This window comes from Dermacentor andersoni, chromosome 7 (assembly GCF_023375885.2).
Source record: "Dermacentor andersoni chromosome 7, qqDerAnde1_hic_scaffold, whole genome shotgun sequence".
Taxonomy (NCBI): Eukaryota; Metazoa; Arthropoda; class Arachnida; order Ixodida; family Ixodidae; genus Dermacentor; species Dermacentor andersoni.
Window position 1 is genome coordinate 168893816 of NC_092820.1, and position 21339 is coordinate 168915154.

The window sequence follows — 21339 nt, forward strand, 5'->3', positions numbered from 1 at the left end:
AGTCGATAGCATCATCAATACGCGGAAGAGGATATACGTCCTTTTTAGTGATGGTGTTGAGGCGGCGGTAGTCAACACAAAATCGCCATGTACCGTCTTTCTTTCTAACCAAGATCACTGGCGCTGCCCACGGACTACAGGATTCTTGGATCACATTCTTATTTAGCATTTCGTGGACTTGGTCATTGATCGCCTTGCGTTCCGACGGTGAGACTCTGTATGGTTTCTGTCGCAGCGGTTGGGCAGATCCCGTATCGATGCGATGGTGTATACGAGAAGGAGGAAACAATGGTGGTCCCTCTTGCTGGAAGAAGTCAAACAGTCGGGCATGTTTTAGCAGAATATTCGCCACTTCGTGACGCTGCTTAGTGCTGAGCGACTTGTTTACCATAGTCAGAAATGAGGAGTGCGCCGCAGGGCAGACATTAGCGAAATGGCGCTCATCCGCAGAATCAAGGGCCTCTGTAAGAATGGCGAGCGATAGCACGTGATCTTCATGGTAGGCGGCAAGTTTCAGACCCTGTGGTAGTATTGCAGGTTCACTCGAACAGTTTACGGCCCATAAGTTGGTGCGTCCCTGAACAACTGACAGCGTGCAATACGGTATCAGTACATTCCTCTTGATGCAACTCAGGTGAACGGGCTCCACGGTAGCGTCAAACGTTCCGTCGGTGGTGGGAAAACAGGCGACTGAAACACACGTTGCGGATAACGGAGGCACAACTGTATCCCGGGATACACAAAGCACACTTTCACGATATGGTGGGGCTTCCATAAACGCCGCAGCAAAGCTCGTACCTACACTGATTTCACCCGTTTTGCAGTCGACGGTGGCACCACACAGTTTCAAAAAATCAAGACCCAGGATTACGTCATGCGTAGAATGAGGTAGAACAGCGAACTCCGCGTTAAATATTTGACCACCCAAGGTAACGTCTACATTACACACGCCCACAGGATACAACAACTCCCCACTCACTCCGCGAAACGTATCGGCACGGTCCCAGCGAAACATCACCTTTCGTCCTAGGAGGCTTTTAAACGCAAGACTCATCACTGAAACGGTTGCTCCCGTGTCCACTAAGGCCATGGATGAAACCCCGTCAATTAGTACAAACACCTTATTCTTAAACATACAAATGGTTGGAGGTATCTCTGTCGATATCGAAGATTGTCCAGCGACCTCACCTCCAACGGCCGCGCTGGCTAGTTTTCCGGAGGTGGCGACGGGTATCGACGCCGCGGAGAGGGCGACCGGCTTACACGAGGAGCGGGTGGTGGTGTCAAGCTGCGATCGGATGCTGGAGAACGGTTCCGTAGCGGCTCCGGGTGCTGGTGAGGCAAGCTTCTTAAATATGTGTGCGAGGGCGAATATGTTTCGCCCAGAGGAGCGCGGTACCGCCTAGACATCGTCGATCGGTCGAACCTCGGTGGTTGGCGGCGATTGCAGTACCTGGCAATGTGACCCAAGTCGCCACAGCTATAGCACACAGGTAAACGACGATCGATGAACTGCCCTTCGAAGCGCTCAGCCGTGGGGGGTCGTGTAGCAGAGCGGAGCGGCTGAGCCTGCTGCACAGGAGGAACGGTCGGTCTGCGTGCAAACCTGCTGGGGCGAGGGTGTTCTGCTGATCGGTGTTCGGGCGTAAATGTGTCCTCACGTGGCCATGGAGCACCTCTGTGGTTGACGTCTGTGACACATACCGCCGGTTGCCAGGAAGCGCAGGGTGCGGCAGGCGCCATGTGTTGCGGGTAATAAGCGTCAGGTTGTCGTATGACGTCGCGCGCAAGTTCCTGGTGCCGCAGCAGTTCTTCACGCACGATCTGCCGTATAGTAGACGAAAGATCGGCAGACGGGCTCTCATCGACGCTGGCAATGGTTGTCACATTCGCCAGGCGTCCAAACTTTGGCACAATGCGACGTGTTTTCAACGTCTCAAACGTACGGCAATGACGCACGACATCTGAGACGGAATCAACGTGTTCCCGACTTATGAGGAAATTGTACACATCTTCTGCAATTCCTTTGAGGAGATGTCCGACTCGGTCTTCCTCGGGCATCTGCGGATTTACGATTTTGCACAGCTTGAGGATTTCCTCTATGTATATAGTGCATGTTTCTCCAGGAGCTTGAGCTCTTTGAGCAAGTGTTCTCTCGGCGCGTTTCTGTTTGGCGTGGGTGTCGCCAAAACACTTCTTAATTTCCTCGACAAAGTGCTCCCACGTTGTTAGGGAGTCTTCGTGGTTTTCATACCACATCAGCGCTGTCTCACTCAGAAAGAGTGCAACATATTCAAGCTGAGTGATAGAATCCCAACGGTTGTAGCGGCTCACCCTTGCGTAGTGCATCAGCCACTCGTCGACGTCTTCGCCCACTTTTCCCGCGAACGAGCGTGGTTCCATGTAGTGCCGCAAAGGTCCGACTGGCGCTGACCTTTGAGAAGGTGAAACTATAGCTGGCATTTGTCCACCTCCGTCCTGAGCCATAGGGAAGGTCGTTGGCAAGAGACCGGCAAGACGACGGCTCCGGCGAAGTTCTAGATTTTGCGACTCCGTGGTACGTTCTGTCGTACCCCGCACCTCCACCACTCTGTTACGCCCACAAAAGGCGTTACTTTGAAGCCGGGTAGAGTTAGAAGCGATGGCCTTGGTCAACTGAGCGCCTGTCGAGATTCAGCGAGCCAGCCACACGTCGTCGTCCTCGTTCACCACCCTTCGGTGCCCCCGCATACTGTTTGTTGAGGCGTGAACCCACTATGCACCTAAGCGCGTCACATTCGTGAACCCACTATGCACCTAAGAGCGTCACAATATATATATATATATATATATACTACAGCAATAGTTGTTGTTGATGTTTCCTAGTTGGAGTTAATGCGGGTGATAGGGAAATGTGTTGGTGAAAACCGAAATGAGCGACCCAAGTTTGTGCACAGCCGCAGTGGTGTGACAAGGTTCACTAATGATATTCACAACGCCCACCACAACGGCCATCACAAAATCATCACAAGGTCATCACAGGCCGAACACGCAAATATATCGCGAAGGTACAAAGGCTGTCCCAGCAAGAGTACTGCGGATTGACACAGTGCTTGGTTTCTTTTGAACTACTCGTTCGTTGTTCCTTAAAGAGCTTCTTTCCCTTAGCTTACATACAGCACGCGATTTAAAAGCGCATTTTCCCCCCAAACTTACGTTGAGCAGACACCATGCACGGAAACTCACGCGATGTACGCTTTCCAACTTATGATGAGAAACACGCCCGAGACGGCGCATTTGAGTTTGGCCAGGCGCGCACGTTGGTCACCGTAAGACGATAGAAAAACTGCGACGCCTTGGTTTTGAACCGCGCGAGTTCGTAACAAGCGAGAGGTGTACTTACGGCGTTGGAGGCCCTAGGCAAGGCGAATCCAGCCGAACAGTGAAGTCGGAGACGCGGTATGCAGCACAGAGCCCGGCACCGAGATCCAGCAAAGACTCATCGCCATTTTGCGAAAGCTTTATATATACAGTTCCGATTTATCTAAAGCCCCGTGAAAAGGGATTATTAAATTCTCAGAATTAATTGTACGGATATCTTGACACGATAGCAGATTTTAACCTGCACGTGTGTCACTCTCGAGATAACTGAGCTCCTTCGTTTCCCGATAGGGAGTGCGATTGTGTGTCAAGAAGAGCCCAATGACTCATGAATCACTCTGCTTTGCTCGTAGAGGGAAGATATTTTGGGAGGGGAAAAAGCGGGGGAGACGAAGGAAAGAGGCTGAGGGTATATACCACTCATCAACACCTAGAAGGAGGAGGAAAGAAAAAGAGAAGGCAGGGATTATAACCAGAAATGCGTCTCGTTGGCTTCCGTATATATACGCTGGCGGGCGCGGGAAAAAAAGGAATAGAAATATGAGATAGAGAAGTGGGGGGAAGGAAAGACGCGGCTATTTCTCACTTTTAGAAAGGTCTGCAAACTTTGGGGATTATCGCGTCCACCAGCAATAATCATTGCCCGTCTTGCTTGCATTTCCTTTTTCTAAAACGGTTCGCTGGATGCTTTTCCGTCTAGAATGTTGCTTCACGTTCACAGGCGCATGCCGTTCGGGACGTCGTGAACGTGACCCTGTCAAAGTTCTCCATGTTGTCACATTACGCAATGGTGGCATTTTGAGCCAATTAGAGACGCCGTAGCAGCTCTATGGACCAATCATACGGAACAAGATGGCGAATTTGACAGTATGGCGGAATTTTACAATGGCCTGAACGGGGCATTTCGGCAAGTACAGGGCGCGAGCGTTAATTAAGAGTTAATTAAGGCATGCAATATCGATGCCGAATGTTGTTTGAGGACAGGATAAGCCCGAAGTGCTGAAGCCTTTCTTTAGAATGTACTCCCCAACTCCTCCCGCTTTCACAATGTCATTTCTTCTACTGCCGTCGCTTTCTTGCAACGTGGAAAATATATGACGGGAAATTCAAAAGAAATGAGTATTCATATTACGAAAGTAATCTGCATAACAAGTTCGTTTTCATTATTGTTTAGTCCGTCACGAGTTAATACATCTGTCATAAACCTCCGTGCACACCAAACTCGGAGAACGAATAATGAAAAAAAAAATAATAACGAAGAAACAACCAATACCCACTTTTTTTTTTACGTATGATGGGACCCCCAATTTTTTAAAAAGCTTTATTATTTAAATTGGGTATAAAAGGGGCATCACATGGATCGGTTGACATAATATGAAGCCATGCTTGTTGTGCGTATACCATGCTTGCGCTTGTGCATGAAAAAAAAAGTATAGATGCACAGTGAGTATATATACGAAGCCTAATGAGCTTAATTAATGGGGACAGATGTCAATCTCCGGTTTGGGGAAAAGGGGGTTAGAAAGAATGAAAGAGGAGAGAGAAAGAAAGACGGATAGTAATTGAAGGACGTTCTGCGATTCCGGTAGATTGCAAAACTCCGCGTGCTTTAACGCTCTCCTGGTAGGATGTACAGGAACGTCTATGTCGAAGGATCGCGTAGCTCCTGACAGAGGTCAAAATCGTATAACGGAAGTTAGCGTGCCAAATGTCCATCGAAATGCTGCAAAGTGGATGCGTAAACATATAGGCAGTACACGCCCAGTGTTGCAGACCTGTTCGACGTTTCTCGCACCAACCACGGCGGCTCAGTGGCTATGGCGTTGTGTTGCGGTTGGGCTCGACTCCCGGACGCAGCTTTCGCATTCCTACAGGGGCGAGATTAAAGAAAATGAAATCGTTCGTGTATATTTACATTGAGATTCATGGTAAACAATCACAGCTGGTTTAAACTGGTCCGAAAATTTCCAACTAAATATGGCGCCCCTTATAACCCACTCTTGTCCCGTCTGGGCTTTTTAGAAGCGCGGCTCAGCGAGGACGTAGAAAGAAACAGATACACAGACACAGCGCTTCACTTTCAACTATAGATTTTATTTTCGCACGCATCGATAAATATACATCGTACGAGCGGAAACAAGCGTGACAGCCAAAAAGAACGTTCAGTTGTGCATTTCAATGAACCGTAGACCTGTGCAAGGCATGGCGAAAACATGTGCTGCAATGGTCACAAAGATAAACCGAGAAATCGTATCTCCTTTTCAGATAGCGACGCCGAAGGCTTGCTTACGCACTTTTCCTCTAATTTTGCAATCTCGTAGGCCTCCACAATCTCCCTCATCATCCTGCTATGAGCCCTATACAGAATGAAAGTACTTTCAAACATGGGCTTGCAGGAACAATTTCGGCAGTGAATACCCAAGTGACCCGAGATTACCCTAGTGACGTTATATCAATGCTCTTTTAATCTCTCATTGATGCATCTGCCGGTTTGACTAACATATACGTTCTTCCACATGAAAGTGGAATGGCGTAGGCAACGTAATGGGTGCAGGTTACAAATTGTTTGCGATGTTGAGTAGAACATGCATGCCTTTTGGTAATCTCTCTATTAACCTGTTTGCATAGCTTCTGTAGACGCTCAGGGGCAGAGAAAACCACGTCCACCCCCGATTTCGCTGCTATTATTCTCAGATTATGTGAAATGCAAAAAGGTTTATGCAAAACCAAGTTTATCGCTGGCTTTCACGTTTCAATCACGTACCAACTGCTCCAGTTTTCGACCCTGTTAACCAAATGGTGCGGTTTCTGAGACTCAAAGCCCACAATCTGATCTGATTTGGACGGTTCCCGCAAGCGGGTTGGATCGACGACAACGCCGCGAGAAACCGAGCTTAGAACGTTCTCCATGCTGCCCAGGATGGCCGCGCAAATGGGCCAAAACTACTAAAACGAACTGCAGTGACCTTTATTTGCCGTCGCCTTACGAGGGAAGGGGTCACGAAGGTCGCAGCACTATACAAGAAACGCAGCTCGCACTGGGACGAATACGTCGTGGCACGTCTTTCGCCGTTCGATTCGGCTCGCTCGAAAGCGGCGGACGGCGGAGCTGTGAACGTCGTCACTCTCTTCACGCTTGCGTGCATTCTCGCAACATCGCACAGGCGGGTGCATATAATACAAAGCATATACGAAGCTTGCAAACGCACTCGGTCGGTTAGCTGCGATAGCAACGACCCGAGCGAACAACAATGGGCGCGACGGAACGCGTGCAATCCCTGCGAGGTGGAGACGGCCAACCATGCGCGGAAAATAAACAGCGGGCCACAAGAAGAAAGCCTGCTAAAGCGCCGTGGTAGTAAGTCTCGGCAGTCGTCTTTCACGCCTGACAATCGAGTGATGTCTTCATTTTCTTTTCTTTTTAAGCGAAGCTTTCTTTGCCTTCTGCCTTCGACTTTTCCACTGATGCACGCCACGACGGGGGTGGTTCAGCGCGTGGATATACATGGAAGGAGCGTAACAGAGAGGAAGGGCGGCCCAAAAAACACGCTTGGACCTTTCCATCGCGTCGCATGTGCACAATGCCCTCTGGAGCTCCCTGGGCGTCGTCACATTAGCCTCGTGACAACAGTAACTATCCGTGACACCAAAAGCATTGCAGAAACTGCAGTGCTTACGTTTCTACCAGGGTCCTTCAGTACTTTTCATGCAGAGTACTGAAGGACACTGCTTCAACTAACGTGCAAGTCCTAAGGTGAGGTAGATACGTATATTTGTTGAGATGGGGCAGGGAGAAGAGGCAGAGGATGTGCAGAACAGGCGCAATCGCGAAACGAGTGAACCTTGTCACTCTTTGCTCGCAGTCCCCATACAGCGAGGAAGGGCGGGGCAGGGATAATACGACGTGAGAAGGTAAGGAAACGGTCGCTACTAAAGACACGACATCGGTTGCGGGCAAACTGAAGGTACGGTACGGTGCGCTTCTGCTATTTCTGAACAACTAAACACCATGCCAATTTGTCAAGTGAACAACTGACACAGGACGTGCAGACGCAAAGCCGAGTCAAAACACCGTAGGGTCTAGGCGACACTACAAAAGCGGTCGCGCGTCAAATCAACACTTATGTGTCCGCCGCGGTAGCTCTGCCGCTATAGCATTGCTGGACGTCGCGGGTTCGATCCCCACCGCGGCCGCCGCATTTCGACGGGAGCGAAATACAAAAACGCTCGTGCACGTTGCTTTAGGCGCACGTCAAAGAACGCCAGGGTGTCAAAATGAATCCGGAGTAGTGCTGTTGAGGTCCCCTCGTCTGATAGTCAGCTACGGCGCTGCACTTATCTCTACGTACTTTCCCCAAAAGTCACTCACACTCGCACACTAAGCGTGCCTCATAATCAGATTGTGCTTTTCGCACGCCCAGTCCCATAATTTCGCCAACACTTCTGCCACGATGCGATGTGCCATGTGAGGTAATAATAATGCTTAGCCATCTTATGGGTTATGAACAATGGTGCACAACAACGCTTCAACCAAACATGTCTCCCTGTGTGCTCTGTGTGTGGTACGCAGACAAACATCAGTGGTGCACGCAAGGTAACGTTTAAAATCAACTCACCACTGTCGTATGGGACTGAACGCTGAAGAAATTAAACATTCGCCGCCTTCATCACCACTAATTATCGTCAATAAAAGCAAACAGCACAGAAAAGTTCGCTTGCATGGATTCCCAAAACGCGTGGGATCCGAATATTTCTTTTTTCCAAGCGCGCCTTCTTCCTCGTCCGGCTTGGGTTTTCTTCGGCTTGGGCGTTGCTGTCCACTGCTGTAGGCGGCCGCATTTCGATCAGAGCGAGATGCAAAAACGCCCGTGTACCGGGCAATGAGTGTACGATAAAGAACCCCAGGTGGTAAAAATTAATCCGAAGTACCTCACTACGGCGTGCCTTAATCAGATTGTGGTTTTGGTCCTTAAGAAAAAAACATTATTTAATTCATTGTTCTTTCTTTCACTGCTGTGCCCTGTAATAGCGGCTGTGACAACTGTGATTGCAACTAGGAAAAAGGATAAATGTTATTCGTAGAAAGGCAGACCTGTCCCGTTCTCTTCTCTTGTGTGTGTCTGTTTATTTGGCGTCTTCATATTTTATAATGGATGCCGGCTTGAGCTTATGCACTGTATAGCCTGCTACTCTGGACTGGAGATGAAGGGGACGAAAGAGGCATGGCGAATGATGATGGCAAGAACAGAGGTGCGATGATTGCCGGCCAGCACAGCTGCAGCCTGGTTGAATCGCAGCCTTTAGTGCGACAACAGAGCTTCCGGCTATATGGTAGCCGGCCCCTACACCAGGGCCTAAACATCCTGCGGATCTGAACAGCTAGACACCGTCGCTACGGTGGAGCAATTGCCGGCAGCTACTGCAAGGCTAATCCCACCAGTAGCCTACAACCACTCAACTCAACTCAACTGCGCGCCTCTCGGGTTGATGTCTGACTGACCGCAACAGGCCAGCCGTCACCGTGCAGGATCGAGGCCTTATCAGCTGCGCGGCATTTTCTCATTTCGTTCCCTCCGCTATCGAGTTTTCCTTTTGCCGTCACTCGCTCGCTTTTATCGCCTCGCTGCTACGCTTCGCTGTGCATTGCCCCGCATCACGCCTCTCGGCGCGTCGAGTGACTGGTCGTTGCCTCCCACGCTGACCGCTTCCTTCCCTTTGAAGGAGGGGAGTTAGAATATTCGAAATATCCAATGCACCTTCAATAGTGCTTGCTCTTCGATGTTGTATTCCAGTGGTAAAATCGTTTCTGTTCTAGTATAAGTTATCGGAATCTCGAACGATAGGAGTCGATAGGAGTGAGCACTTTTCCGGATCATTATGCTGCAGAAGTGCCGATAAGAGAACGGCATTTCTTATTTAGAAGCTCCTGTTGGTAAACGCATTATCAAACATATAAATAGGCTTCATGACGTAATCCTCGCAGTTGAAGAAAAACCTGCAAGGTTTTTCTTCAACTGCGAGGATTTTCTTTCGAGGAACCCGTGTGGGTTCCCTTTGTAGCAATTGCTACGAATCGGTGGATGTCTGATTTTCCCTTTGATAAATAGGCTTCATTTTTGCAAGCAATGTAGACTGCACAGAAATTTGGTATTTTGTGTTGTTTAAAAAATGATAACGTATTCGATATTTCATTCGATATTCAAAGGTCACTTTTCTCGAATATTCGTGATTCGGAAATTTCATTATTAAAACACCCCTACTTGGAAGCTCTTTTTTTTTTTTTACTTTGCGTTACGTTTGGCTTCTTTTGACAGGTCACTGCAAAATATTTCTTGTTTCAAATTTGTCTTCGAGGAAATGGGCGTTTAGGTTTACTAGGCTTGTATGTTTCTTTTTTTCTTTCATTCGATCCTGTTTGTCGCCCGTGCGTGGCCGATGCCGGCGACAACGAACGAGCGGTGTCATGCCAGTCAGTGACGATGCCCAAAAAATATGTAAAACAAAAAAGAATGATCACATGATGTACGACATCTATATACGATTCAACCAGGTTAAATTAGATAAAATTAATTAATTGGCATGCGTCAGACGCGCGCGGTCAGCTGACACAGACAGGTGCACAGGTTGTTGTTGTTGTTGATGTTAACTCGAGAGTATGGGAGGTTTGGCTACTGAAGAGCCCGATATCCCAAAACCACAGCTAAAAACAAAGGAAAGCACCAACCGAGATAACAGTATGCAGAAAGAAACGATATAATTAATCAGAACCTTTAAAAATCGCTTATAGTAAAAGAAACACACTATTCATTACTCAACAAACATACTAAGAACTTAACTTAAGGTTGCAAATGTATAAAAATAATAACAGAGGATCACTGGAGATTACCGGGTGTTACGTTTCGCCTACAACGCGCGGTAATGCCGGCGCGGATGCAACGGACGCCGGGGCTTTGTTCAAAGCGGCGGACATTTTGGCCCGTCCGACGCCGCCGCAACGCCTACCCGCCAAGCGTGTCCAGGCGTGTTTCAGTGCCACGTGTCTTCGTGTGTGTGTGTGTGTGTGTGTGCCCACGCTTGTCAAAGCGCGGCATCAGGGGAGCGGAGCTCCCCAAGTGAAGGTTGGCGATGCGTCACTACACTCGGTTCAGCAGGTCTCTCGGCTCGACAGTTCGCGCCGTCGTGGGGTCATGCTCCGCCGTCCCGTGACCTTCATCCCGTGACCTTCATCCCGTGACCTTCTCTTTTGGACCGCGACGCCGAGGGTATAAGAGCAGCTGCCCCCGGACGCCAGGAGAGAGGCTCCGATTTGTACTGTTGAGTTACGTGCTCTCCCGTCTCTCCACTCCGGTCGACCTGACCGGCCGCTCTTTTGCTATGTTAGAATAAACAAGTTGTTCTGTTACCAGTCTTCTCTTGCTTTGCCGGGACCTTCGGATGCTTCCAGTGCCCCAGGCCGCCAGGCCAACGCTACCCTTGGGGCTTGCGACCCATTGGCAATAACGGGCGTCAGCACCGAGACCCCAACAACTCGGGCCAGCGGTGCGATTCCAACACGGGAGAGATCTTTGTCCGGCAGTAGACATAAATTAGCAACTTGAGTTATCCTACTTGGCGCAATGTAAGCAATGAGAAGCCGGAAAATAGTCGAGACAGCTGGACAAACGTTGACCAGCAACTATTTAACGATGCATACAGACACGTTGTGCGTGCGTGCTCATGTGAGCATGCGCGGGAGTCGGCTTTTCTTATTTGGCTGGCACCTTCGTTAAGCAACAACTGTTTAATTTCGGCTCGTTGATTGATTATTACTTCATTGTTACGTGCGTCTGCGCAGGTTTTATTAAATGCGTGCTACGTTATTGCCTTCGCTAACTATTGTACAATTTCACCATGTTTTGATATCTCGCTTATGTCTGTGCAGGTTTTCTTACCGTCTAGTTCTATCATGCTTCTGCTTGTGACTATATATTGTATACATCTCCCCCCACTCCTCACGTAGTAGTCCCACTGGAGCCTGCGGGGATTCGGAATATATAAATAGATAGATTTCATTAGGATACAGCCTAAGTTAACGGACAGAACATAAAGCAAGCGACAAAAGACTGTCATTAACAGCTTTTCTCTACACTCGTTCTTGGGTTCACGTCGCATACGTCACGCCAAGTGCAAATACGTACGTGGTTGACCTATATATGTATTTGCGTATTGGACCATGTACTAGCCACATGGGCTATTGGCCCAACTATGTTGTACGCATTTCTTGAATTGTTTAAGTAAAACTTATGCTTGATCAAAAACAAAAACAAAAAATAGCGTTTTCCCTCTGACATCTATCTAGCCAGTATCCGTTGAGGATTCTACATCGTGAAAGCGCGCGCCAGCACTAACATGTGCCCAGTGCACAAAAGAAAGAAAGAAAAAAGGAAAGAAAGAAAACAGAGCCACGGTACAACCTTGTTTGTTTCCTCTTCGCCTCTTTGCACAACAACAAAGAGTAGACGCCGCTGAGCTTGCATCGTAACGCAACGTTGGTATCTGAGTAAGAGTTGGTATCTCTTTCGTTACAGCATAAACACGCAGCAAAAGATTGCTCCCGCACACATAATACGTGAGTCGAATGCGGCTCCGATAGTGCCCCGAGAGCTCGGAATTTTCTGCAAGCTCTCTAAATATTCTAAACAGTCCATCTTACTATTTCTTTCTATATACTTTCTCCCAGTCCCTCCACTTTCGTACTACTAGTTCCACATCCTTGACGAAGATGAGCTAGTCCCCACTGTGGATGACATCGTCTTCGTACTACTGTGAAGTACTTGTCTCGTTTTAACCTTACATTATTATTATGCAAATTAAAAAAGAAGCACATATTTGCACCCCTTATAAAACTCCTAGAAAAGTTCAGGGGTCCTGCCTATATTACATTTCTCACTAATGAATCTCCACCAACAAACATGTGATTTGATTGATTTTACGCCCCTCGTAACCCTTCAACTGAATCCCTCCCCCGCTTTGCTCGCCGATGATCAGGTGTAACTAGCCGACTCATGTGCAAAAGCAGAGGAAGTGCATCTCGCCTTACCTAACCAAGATGGCGGATGGGCCTCTGACTAAAATTGTAAGACCTCATCGTGCACAGTTGTGCCACGGTGACCTCCGATATCGGGTGGTGCGCCGCTACAATTCGGCGGCAATGATTCCACCATCATGAAGAAATAAACTTACAGTTGGTTCCCTAGAGCAGGCTGCTGTGATGTGTTCCCTGCCGATTACTGAGTACGTCTACAGAGATCCTGTGTGCTGATATTTCTTGCTCTCGGAAACTCCAGCGCAGCCACGCGCTGCTCAACATATAGGTAGGAAATCGAGAACACGTATATGCCTACTTTCCAGCCTTGTTTGTTTGCCATTAGCCTCTTCGCACAACAACGCAAAGTCGACAACGCCGCGCTTGCGTCATACACGCAACATTCGTCTATGTATTCTTTCGATATTGCGAGGATGAGCAACAAAATAGAATAAATTGGCACGTATATTAACCTCACTGCTTCGTCTCCCTCTGTATGTTTCTACTGCACGGTCGTCTTCAGTGCTCTGCCCTATCGCCGACATTGGTCTCGGTCCAGCTTCGCCTTTATACAATTTTTTTTTCTTCTTATTTATCACATGGCAGAGCCAACTCGCCACGCTCGGCCTGGTTGTGAATGAACGCGCGTGCTTTCAACATGCTATGAACGGGCGGCATGTCAGCGGCAACGACGCAGAACAAGAACGTTCGGGGGCACCGACAGAAAGATCAAACCAGTTTTGAATGAATGACTCCCGCAAGACATCACCTCCTACGACCCCCCCCCCCCCCCCCCCCCCGCCACTTTGCGTTTCTTCCAGAGTTGATCTCTTTAGGAATTGCTCGTCGCCTTTGCCGGTTCTTTATGTAAGGTGCAGGCGTTGCTCTTCAAGACAAGCCGACACCCGCTCTTTTTTTTTTCTGGACTTTGTTTCTGCTTTTTTGTTCGTCGGCTCGCTCCTTGTGATAAAGCTGTCATCGAAAGACGACCTTCCAGGACCATGTTGCCTCTTTCGGCAACCCACTACGTTCCCCTTACCCACACCTCCCTCTCCCCCATTCACCAGCCTTCTTTTTATTTCTCGCGTCGCTCTTTGCCACCACGTCCTGTGCCCCCCTGCACGCTGTTCTGCTACGCAAGTGGAATTGTATACAAGCCCCCAAAGGCAGTCGCCCGTACATTGCCGCAGCCGCCACGTTAGTCCTAAGGGGCTCGAAGCCACTCGGGAAACGAATTCGCCCGGAGATGCTGCTGCCGCCGCTGCTGTATATGCGCGCTGTCAAGGGGAGAAGCAAGAATTTTCACGCTCTCGGCGCTGCAAGTCGCCGTGGCGAAACAAGGCGAATCGTCTTTGCGCCGAGCGCCTCCTTTCCTTCGCATGCCTTCATTCCTCTCACGCGCTCACAGAGACGGACAGACGTAGAAACGCACGCGCACGCGTCCAGTCCAGTCCGGTGTTCGAACGAGGGCGAGGGAGAGACACTTCAATGAACGCCCGAATGCGCGCGAGTCCTCGTCGTCGCGTTTTCTCTGTCTTTTGCATCTGCCTGCTCTGTTGCCTGTCCGAAGTTGCTTCGGGTAGCTTCGCCGCGTGTATACGTCCATCCGCGTCGTCGCTACGCTTTCGGTCGCGGCGTTTATACAGCCTTCGGCGCCCCTTATCCACGCTTCTTGCCAACGGGAGCGTGAACGTAAGTGCTTTTCACGTGCCTACGTCGGCGAGGCGAACGCCACAACCTTCTTCTTCCTCCTCTCCCTCTTCTCTCCTTCGGTACTCTGCCTGTGTAAATTCGCAGCAAAGCATTGAGTGAGAGAGAGAATGAGGCAGAGAGAGAAACGGAAGGCAAACGACGACGAGCTGTCACACCTCCGTTTCGCTCGCGGCAGTCGTCAATCATTACGCGAGCCGGCGAGCGAAGGTCCAGTGTGTGTGTTCGCGCGCGAATGCTCGCACTGTAGACAGGAGGGCTCGCCTGCGGAATGAGGCTATTAAAACATTTGGCTTCCTCGCGCTGGCCGCGGCGGTAGAGCGCTTTCTTTTTTTTTCCCACTTGTCTTTTTTTCCAGCTAATCGCGTTTGTTTCCTGTCGTCTCCTACTCTACGTTGCGCGCTCTTCTGCTTTATCTACACTCTCTCCCCAACTATCCACTCTCTCTCTCTCTCAACGTTTTTATCTCTGACCGACGCTTGCGCGAGCGCCGCTTTCTCGGTCGCCGTGCTTGCGTGGCGCAACAAAGGCTGGTTGTCGACGCGCGCGCGGTCGGAAGGAATTAAAAAGCACCGCGGGGTAATCGGCGGTTTAGACGCGTTTGATTGTTCTCCATTTATTTCCTCTACGTGGGCTTCGTCTCTTCTTGCTTCTAGAAGCCGTGACGTTGGCTGCCGAGACGTTTTGTTTGTAGAAACCGACGCGAGGGCGCTGATTGTTTATTGTGCGACGGCCAGGCTTTTGGATGCCGCTCTTTCGACGCCCGGCTCGTGCACCATGAGGCGACTTAAATCCAGCGAAGAAAGAGGAAGAGAGAACGAGAGCACAAGTCACGTATTGTATCTGTTACCTTATTTTAATGCGAGAGCATTATAGGCGGACTTCACCCACATTGAAGGTATCTCACAGAAATACGGGCCGGTCCAGAGGGCAGTGCAGCACAGCAGAGCTTCTCAAAGCGCTAGCTGTTGCTGCAGCGGGAAGGAGGAGCTATCGTTACGACAGCTATCTGAAAGCATACTAATCGTCGAGACATATCACGGAAGAACTCCCGTGAGTGTTACATTGATGTGGTCCTTACTATAAATGCAATATGTCTTGATTTAGTTTTAGGTTTGCAGAATTGCTGTACGTGTCTTCTAAACCTGAGCTGGAGACAGAATGCCTAGTTTGTGAGTGAGATTGCCCTCTAATTCATGTTGTGCTCTGTACTGCTATGTATACATAGCGGATTAATGGTATACATAATGGTGCTTGTACTTAATGTTAATTTGCTTCTAGACAGAACTCTGGAAACCAATTAAAGGAATAGGCGAGGCAACGAAGAAGGGAAATGTGTACAAGAAAATTATTTACCGCGATGACTGTCTCGAAACCGGTTGCTACAATTATACGCCGATATATAACGTTATTTTGTAGCAACCACATTTAATGTGAACTATATTCTAAACAAGAAGGTTAAGTGAAGCTGTATAAGTCTAATTACGCTGCTTCAATAGCGAAACAAACTACCCTCACCGCGAGAGGGGATTCGACATGTCACCATATGTCACGGAGAAGCGACGCAAGAACGAGAGAGTACTGGTGGCGATGCCAACCTTCAGTGAAGTTCGTGCACTGGCTTGCACTGACCTCATATATCTTCACGGCGTCTTTTCGAGCCACTACACTGTATTCTGAAGCAACGAATGACTCACCTTACAGAGTTTCCAGAACTTTGCGTGCGTCTGAAAACGATCGGAACGCGAGAAAATAACTTGAAATCCGCGTCGTCGCACGGACGCGCAGGCGCTGAGGTTTCCGCGCGAAATTCAAAAAGAAAAGGATAGCGTTGGCCTGGATTTTCACAAAAGCTTATCACGCCAAACTCAATATAACCGCGTGATTATCGGCCAGTGCGTGGGCGCCCGTTATTCGAGGTACAAGCGCGAGCAACCAAACGATCGAGATGGTTTTCTCTATTGCGAGAGAATGCTGCTGTCGCAATACGTGAGTCCAAGGCCCAAGGAATCACTGAATAGTGCTTGCCTGAGCTCGTTGGTTGTACATAGCAGAATCGGTTTCCAGCAGAGCGTTCTGACACAAACAGGAAAAGACGACGACACACGCTGGACTATCAACTGACGCTATCAACTGACGCTGGTCTATCAACTGACTAGCAGTTGATAGTCTGCAGCGTGTGTCGTCGTCTTTTCCTGTCCGTGTCAGAACGTTCTGCTGGAAACCGATTCTGCTGTGAATCACTGAAGTCTGCTCATTTTCTTTTTTTCTGCGTGCAAAAAATGGGCTCCGGGGGGGGGGGGGGGTCGATCTTGAAATAGCGCCTTAATTTGCCAGCCCGCGAGCTGATCTGGTGTGGCGCTAACAGGGCCGGCGCTCCATTCAAGAGGCGAGCAGCACAAGCTGTGACCGGATGCCTCGGCATTACTCGCGCGTGACCGTTTCCTGCTTTATTGTATTCGGCTCGCACACCCAGATCGCTCTCGGCTTGCCTGCTCCTCTCGGAACGCGTCGGCGTCGCTTTCCGCGGGTCGCGCGCTGTCGTCGCGGCGCTGTTGATAGCGGCTCGCCGTCGCCGTTCGAGCCCGCGGCACTTCGCGGTCCAAGGGTCGAGTGGAAACAACGGCTGCGACGACGGAGACGTCGTTTGGTAGTCGCGAGGGGGAGATTGGTTCGGTTTGGTCTCGCGTGCCGGCCGAAGCCGTGTTTGTAGAGTTCGGTCGATGGGAGCAGAGGGTAGACTTCGGCGCCAACGCCCTTCTCGGCTTGGCGAAAGGTTCGACACCGCCTCTGTATAGTAAGAGTGGCACAGGACGCAGAACCCCAAACAACTTAAAACCACCGGTGGTGTGAGAAACACGGTCAGGACAGCGGCAAAATACAAACACCGTGTGTGTGTGTCCACACACGCACACACGCACGCACATACACAGACGCACGCACGCACGCACGCACATACACAGACGCACACACGTACACGCATACACACACGCACGCACATGCAGGCACACGCACGCACGTAGGCACACACATAGATACACGATACGTGCGAACACCCACGGATAGACATGTGTGCACGCAAACACTCGCGGATAGACACCCGCAATACACACGGACGCAAACACATAACCATACACACGCGCCCACGCACACAAACACAATTTTCATTTATTCATTGGAAAAGCACCGTTATTAGCTAAAAAAAAAAGAACAACAAACGTAAAACGTTCGCGCCGAGCTGGGATGCGACGAATGTCTGAGCGCAACGTCACAGCTATTGTGACGATTTTCGTGTTTCTTTTGTTTTTACGCTGAGGAGGTCCGAAGAAGTTTCATGATTGAGTACTCGCTTATTTTCAAATCCAATGTAAAGCTTCTTCGTTTTTATATGAAAAGTTAAATAACGTGCCGAACAGGCGTTAGTGGAATCTATGACGTCACAAGGAGCGAGGCAAAGCTTTTTCACGTGGCGTCGCACTCGTCTCGTTCTCGCATCCTTGCTGGCTTTCTAAAACGTTCGCCGATGGTATAAGAGGGATCTTATGCGACCCTATAGAAGCTTTGAGAATCTATGCTCAACACATTTACTAGTACCCCTTTCAGGAAACGACAAAAGCGACCGAGTAAAAAGTTCGTTGTCTTTCGACTTGGTCAAAAGTTAGCTGAAGGGCGATGATGTTTTCCGTGCGGTCTTTTTTCTTCATGGGGTGTTGCATCATTTCCACCATAAGTATGACCCAACTAACCCAGCAAAAGATATACTGTTTGGGAACCTCTGCAGATTTTTTTTTTTTCAATAGGCAACATAGAGTATATGCTGTCGTCCTACAGCGTCTGCTGAATTTTGGTTGCGGCTGCGAAGGGTTATGGTCAGTGACCACAGCGCTTTGTTTATTTTCTAGCATCTCTCCTGACCAGCCGAGCGTTCGTCGAACTCTTAACTCTTTTTATCTGTATGTGGACTGCCACATCAGGCCATTCTAAAGTCATTGAGACTGTCCACAGAATAAGTTTTCGAGTGTAACCGCCAGGATCTCTTTGGCATCACTCGCGTTATACTCTGGGCGCCCGCGCATTCTTTCGACGTCCATCCTTTTTCTCCGTCGCTTTAAGGCTTCCCTGGCTTCAATAACAAAAAGCTCCGGCCGATGGCGACGTGACCGTCGCCTCGACGCGCTCGAACGTACAAAGGTCCCAGACTCTTATCGGCGACGGCTCGAGATCCCTTTCCCTTTCTGTTTTGTTTTATCTCTCAGTACGTTCTCGTGTTTTTCTTTTCGTGTCATCCATCCTTCTTTCTTATCTCTCTTTCATCCATTTAGTTCTGCCGTTTCTCTGAGGAACTGTTCGCTCCGCCTCGCCTCGCCTCGGTGCAGCGTTGATTGAGCCCAGGTAATGCGAGAAGGCGTGCATACGTCAACATGCGCTAGATAATATAGACCTCAATTTGAGGCAAGCAACAAAGAGTCATGATTACGCTTTCTTTCTTCTATAGTAACGGGTGTCCTTTACATGTGGGAAAGTAGCGCAGCCTCTTGATTCTTTCTCTCTTGTTTTGTTTCGGTCAAGATAACTTCCTGTGCGGAAAGACGCGAGTCGCATCGGAGTCTGCGGTAAATGTCGTCATGGGTAATTGGACATCGCTGGGAGAGTATTCCGTCCTGCAATGGGCCGCTGCTGCTGCTGCTGATGATGATGATGTTAACTAGTGCCGAGGGGAGCGCACATGTCCGCGTGCAGCCTATCTCTCTTTCCTGTATTCAATTATATTTTTACGCATCCCATATTCCTCACTGGTGAAGGGTAGCGAGCCAGGTTTTCAGTTCTGGTTTACCTTCATGCTTTTCGCCTTCCTTTCTCCTTGATATCCTCTCTCTCTCTCTCTCTCTCTGTAGTGTGCGACAACTTACTGTCATTCGCGTGAAGCTTTATAACCGTGGGCAAATTTATGTACGTAGGGACGGAGGTTGGCACACAACAGGTTTTTCAGTTACGAAAGCTGTCGAGTTACTCGGTGACTTCTGTCGATCATGCTTTATTGACCTTGTGTGTGACCGCAGAAGCCGCAGGTCGTGCCGCTTCGTCGCTCTGTTTTCCGCACACGTTTACTAAAACTGCTTTATCGGCGGAATATCTGATTTCGCTTCATGTCATTGTCTCTTCATCATTAAACAACATATTGCTTGTGAAGCAGCAGGTGACTGTGGGTGCCTACACTCCTAGTTCAATCAATCAATCAATCAATCAATCAATCAATCAATCAATCAATCAATCAATCAATCAATCAATCAATCAATCAATCAATCAATCAATCAATCAATCAATCAATCAATCTTTAAAGTTATTATTCGTGTGCCTCCGAACTCGCTGTTGCTGCCAAGTCCTATGTATGTTAACGAAGAGCCCATCAGGAGACTGTGGTCTCTCATTTAGTTCGACATACTCCTCACACCTGCAACTGTTGCAGGAAGACGCGTCACTCTGCTACGTGTCCCCGCCATGTCGACGAGTGGCTTCTGCTTAGCGCCACGTTAGCCCATCTGGACTCAAGAATACTCATGCCGGCAAAGTATTTGATACATGGCCACGTATACCTCTCAAGTCCAGAGAACGATACGTGCGGTACTGCAGTTGCTGAAGTCGACAGACCTCTGTGAGCGGCTGTAGTTTAGACGTGCAGGCTCCGGGCGAAGGAGACGCCCTCAATGTTTTTTTTTTTCTTCTAATTTCACTCTTTCTTTTCACACCTTAAGGCCATTTTCCCTGTCGTAGGGTACTTGCGTCTGGTTAACCTTTCTTTCATTTTTCTCTCTCTCCCTCATTTAGGCTTGTCTCGTGGGCAATATTTTCTATTGTTTAGAGAAAACAATAGGCTAAATTAAAATCGGAATCTGAGGTTTCTCTTGATTATTCGAGATGACAACTTGCGCAGCGTGGCATACAACTTACGAGACGCGGCACGTTTCGAAAGCAATCTAAAGGAGAGAGTGGAAAGAGCAGATAAACAACGGGAGAAAGGCGCAGGAGGTGAGGAGGGGGAGGGCACTCTGCGATAGCTTATCGTCCCGCGAATGACGGCACGCCTCGAGCTGGGCGACTGGCGAGCGGCTGTCGCGTTGCTCCAAACAAGGAACGGCCGCTCGACAGGGGCGATTAAATATAGAGCGGCGCAATCCTTCGTGGTGTTGGTGACGCACACTTCCCAAGAAAACTAAGGAGCGGCGTCACGGGTTCGTCATGTAGCGAATCCTAAAGTGTGCGAGTATCAGACGGCGGCGATATGAGGCGTTTTTCTCGAGCGATCGCGTTCGCGACATTTCACGTAGCTCGGCACCGGATGCGTCGGTTCATGTCGTCTGTTCGTCTTGGCATTGATGTATGTGTAATGGGCGAGTAACGGCTTTAGTAAAAAGTCTTGGGACATATATATACTAAGGATTTATCTGGAAGTCCTGATAACATATATACACCTATGTCTCTTATCTATACTCAAGAGAAATGAGGTCGAAAGTTAGAAAAGGGAGGAAAGTTACTATTGCACAAGTCATGTTCCATGACTGGCTGTGAGAGTGCGATGGCATCTAAGAATGGAGGAAGGGAAGCGTAGGAGAGGCACCGGCCAGCACGGACGTGTTGGAGAAAGTGTGGTGGAAGTCACGTGCTGTTTTTCGCAAAGGAGCACTGAGACTGCATGGTACCCCAAACGTCAACGTTGCCATAGCAACTGCGCTCCTGAAGTTCTGGCTGCTGCTCTCGTCCTCCGAAAAGTGAATCAATTTTCCGCCTGTGTCTCACTGCGCATTCTCTTCATGAGACAATCTGACTTTGGAGCGTGGTGCGTAAGCTTGAAAGTTGTGTTTAGGGTCTATGAGCGTGACTGTCAGCCAGCAACGCAGACACTCGGGTAATTACGGCGCGGGTCTTCATCATCTTGTTCAACGCGTCACGGAAAAGCACAGGAGCGCCTCTGCTTCACTAAAACTGTTACAGAAGTTTCAGAGGCTTTGTTCTTAGGCGCGTCGGCTGCACACACTTCCGGCGTCTCGTAGCAATGCAAGTTCAAAGCTCGCGCTTATCTTCACCGGCGAGCTGATTGGAGGCGAAAAGGGAAGTGGCACACCAACATGGCTGCATTTCCGGCTGTGACGTCAAGGCCTCTCCCATTTTGTTTCTTTCCTCCGTGCATGCAAACCTTACGGCAACCA

The 21339-nt window shown here is 49.2% G+C and overlaps 1 protein-coding gene across 2 annotated transcripts in view; it reads left to right on the forward strand.

Moving 5' to 3' along the window:
* Nucleotides 1–14713: 14713 nt before the first annotated feature.
* The window catches only part of LOC129385277 (uncharacterized), a 283848-nt gene continuing 277222 nt past the window's right edge, over nt 14714–21339 (forward strand). For both annotated transcript variants that reach the window (XM_055071712.1, XM_055071713.1), the window contains exon 1: nt 14714–14963. In XM_055071712.1, the coding sequence (XP_054927687.1) occupies nt 14912–14963 (52 nt within the window). In that variant the 5' untranslated portion in view covers nt 14714–14911. The remainder of the gene's footprint in view (nt 14964–21339) is intronic.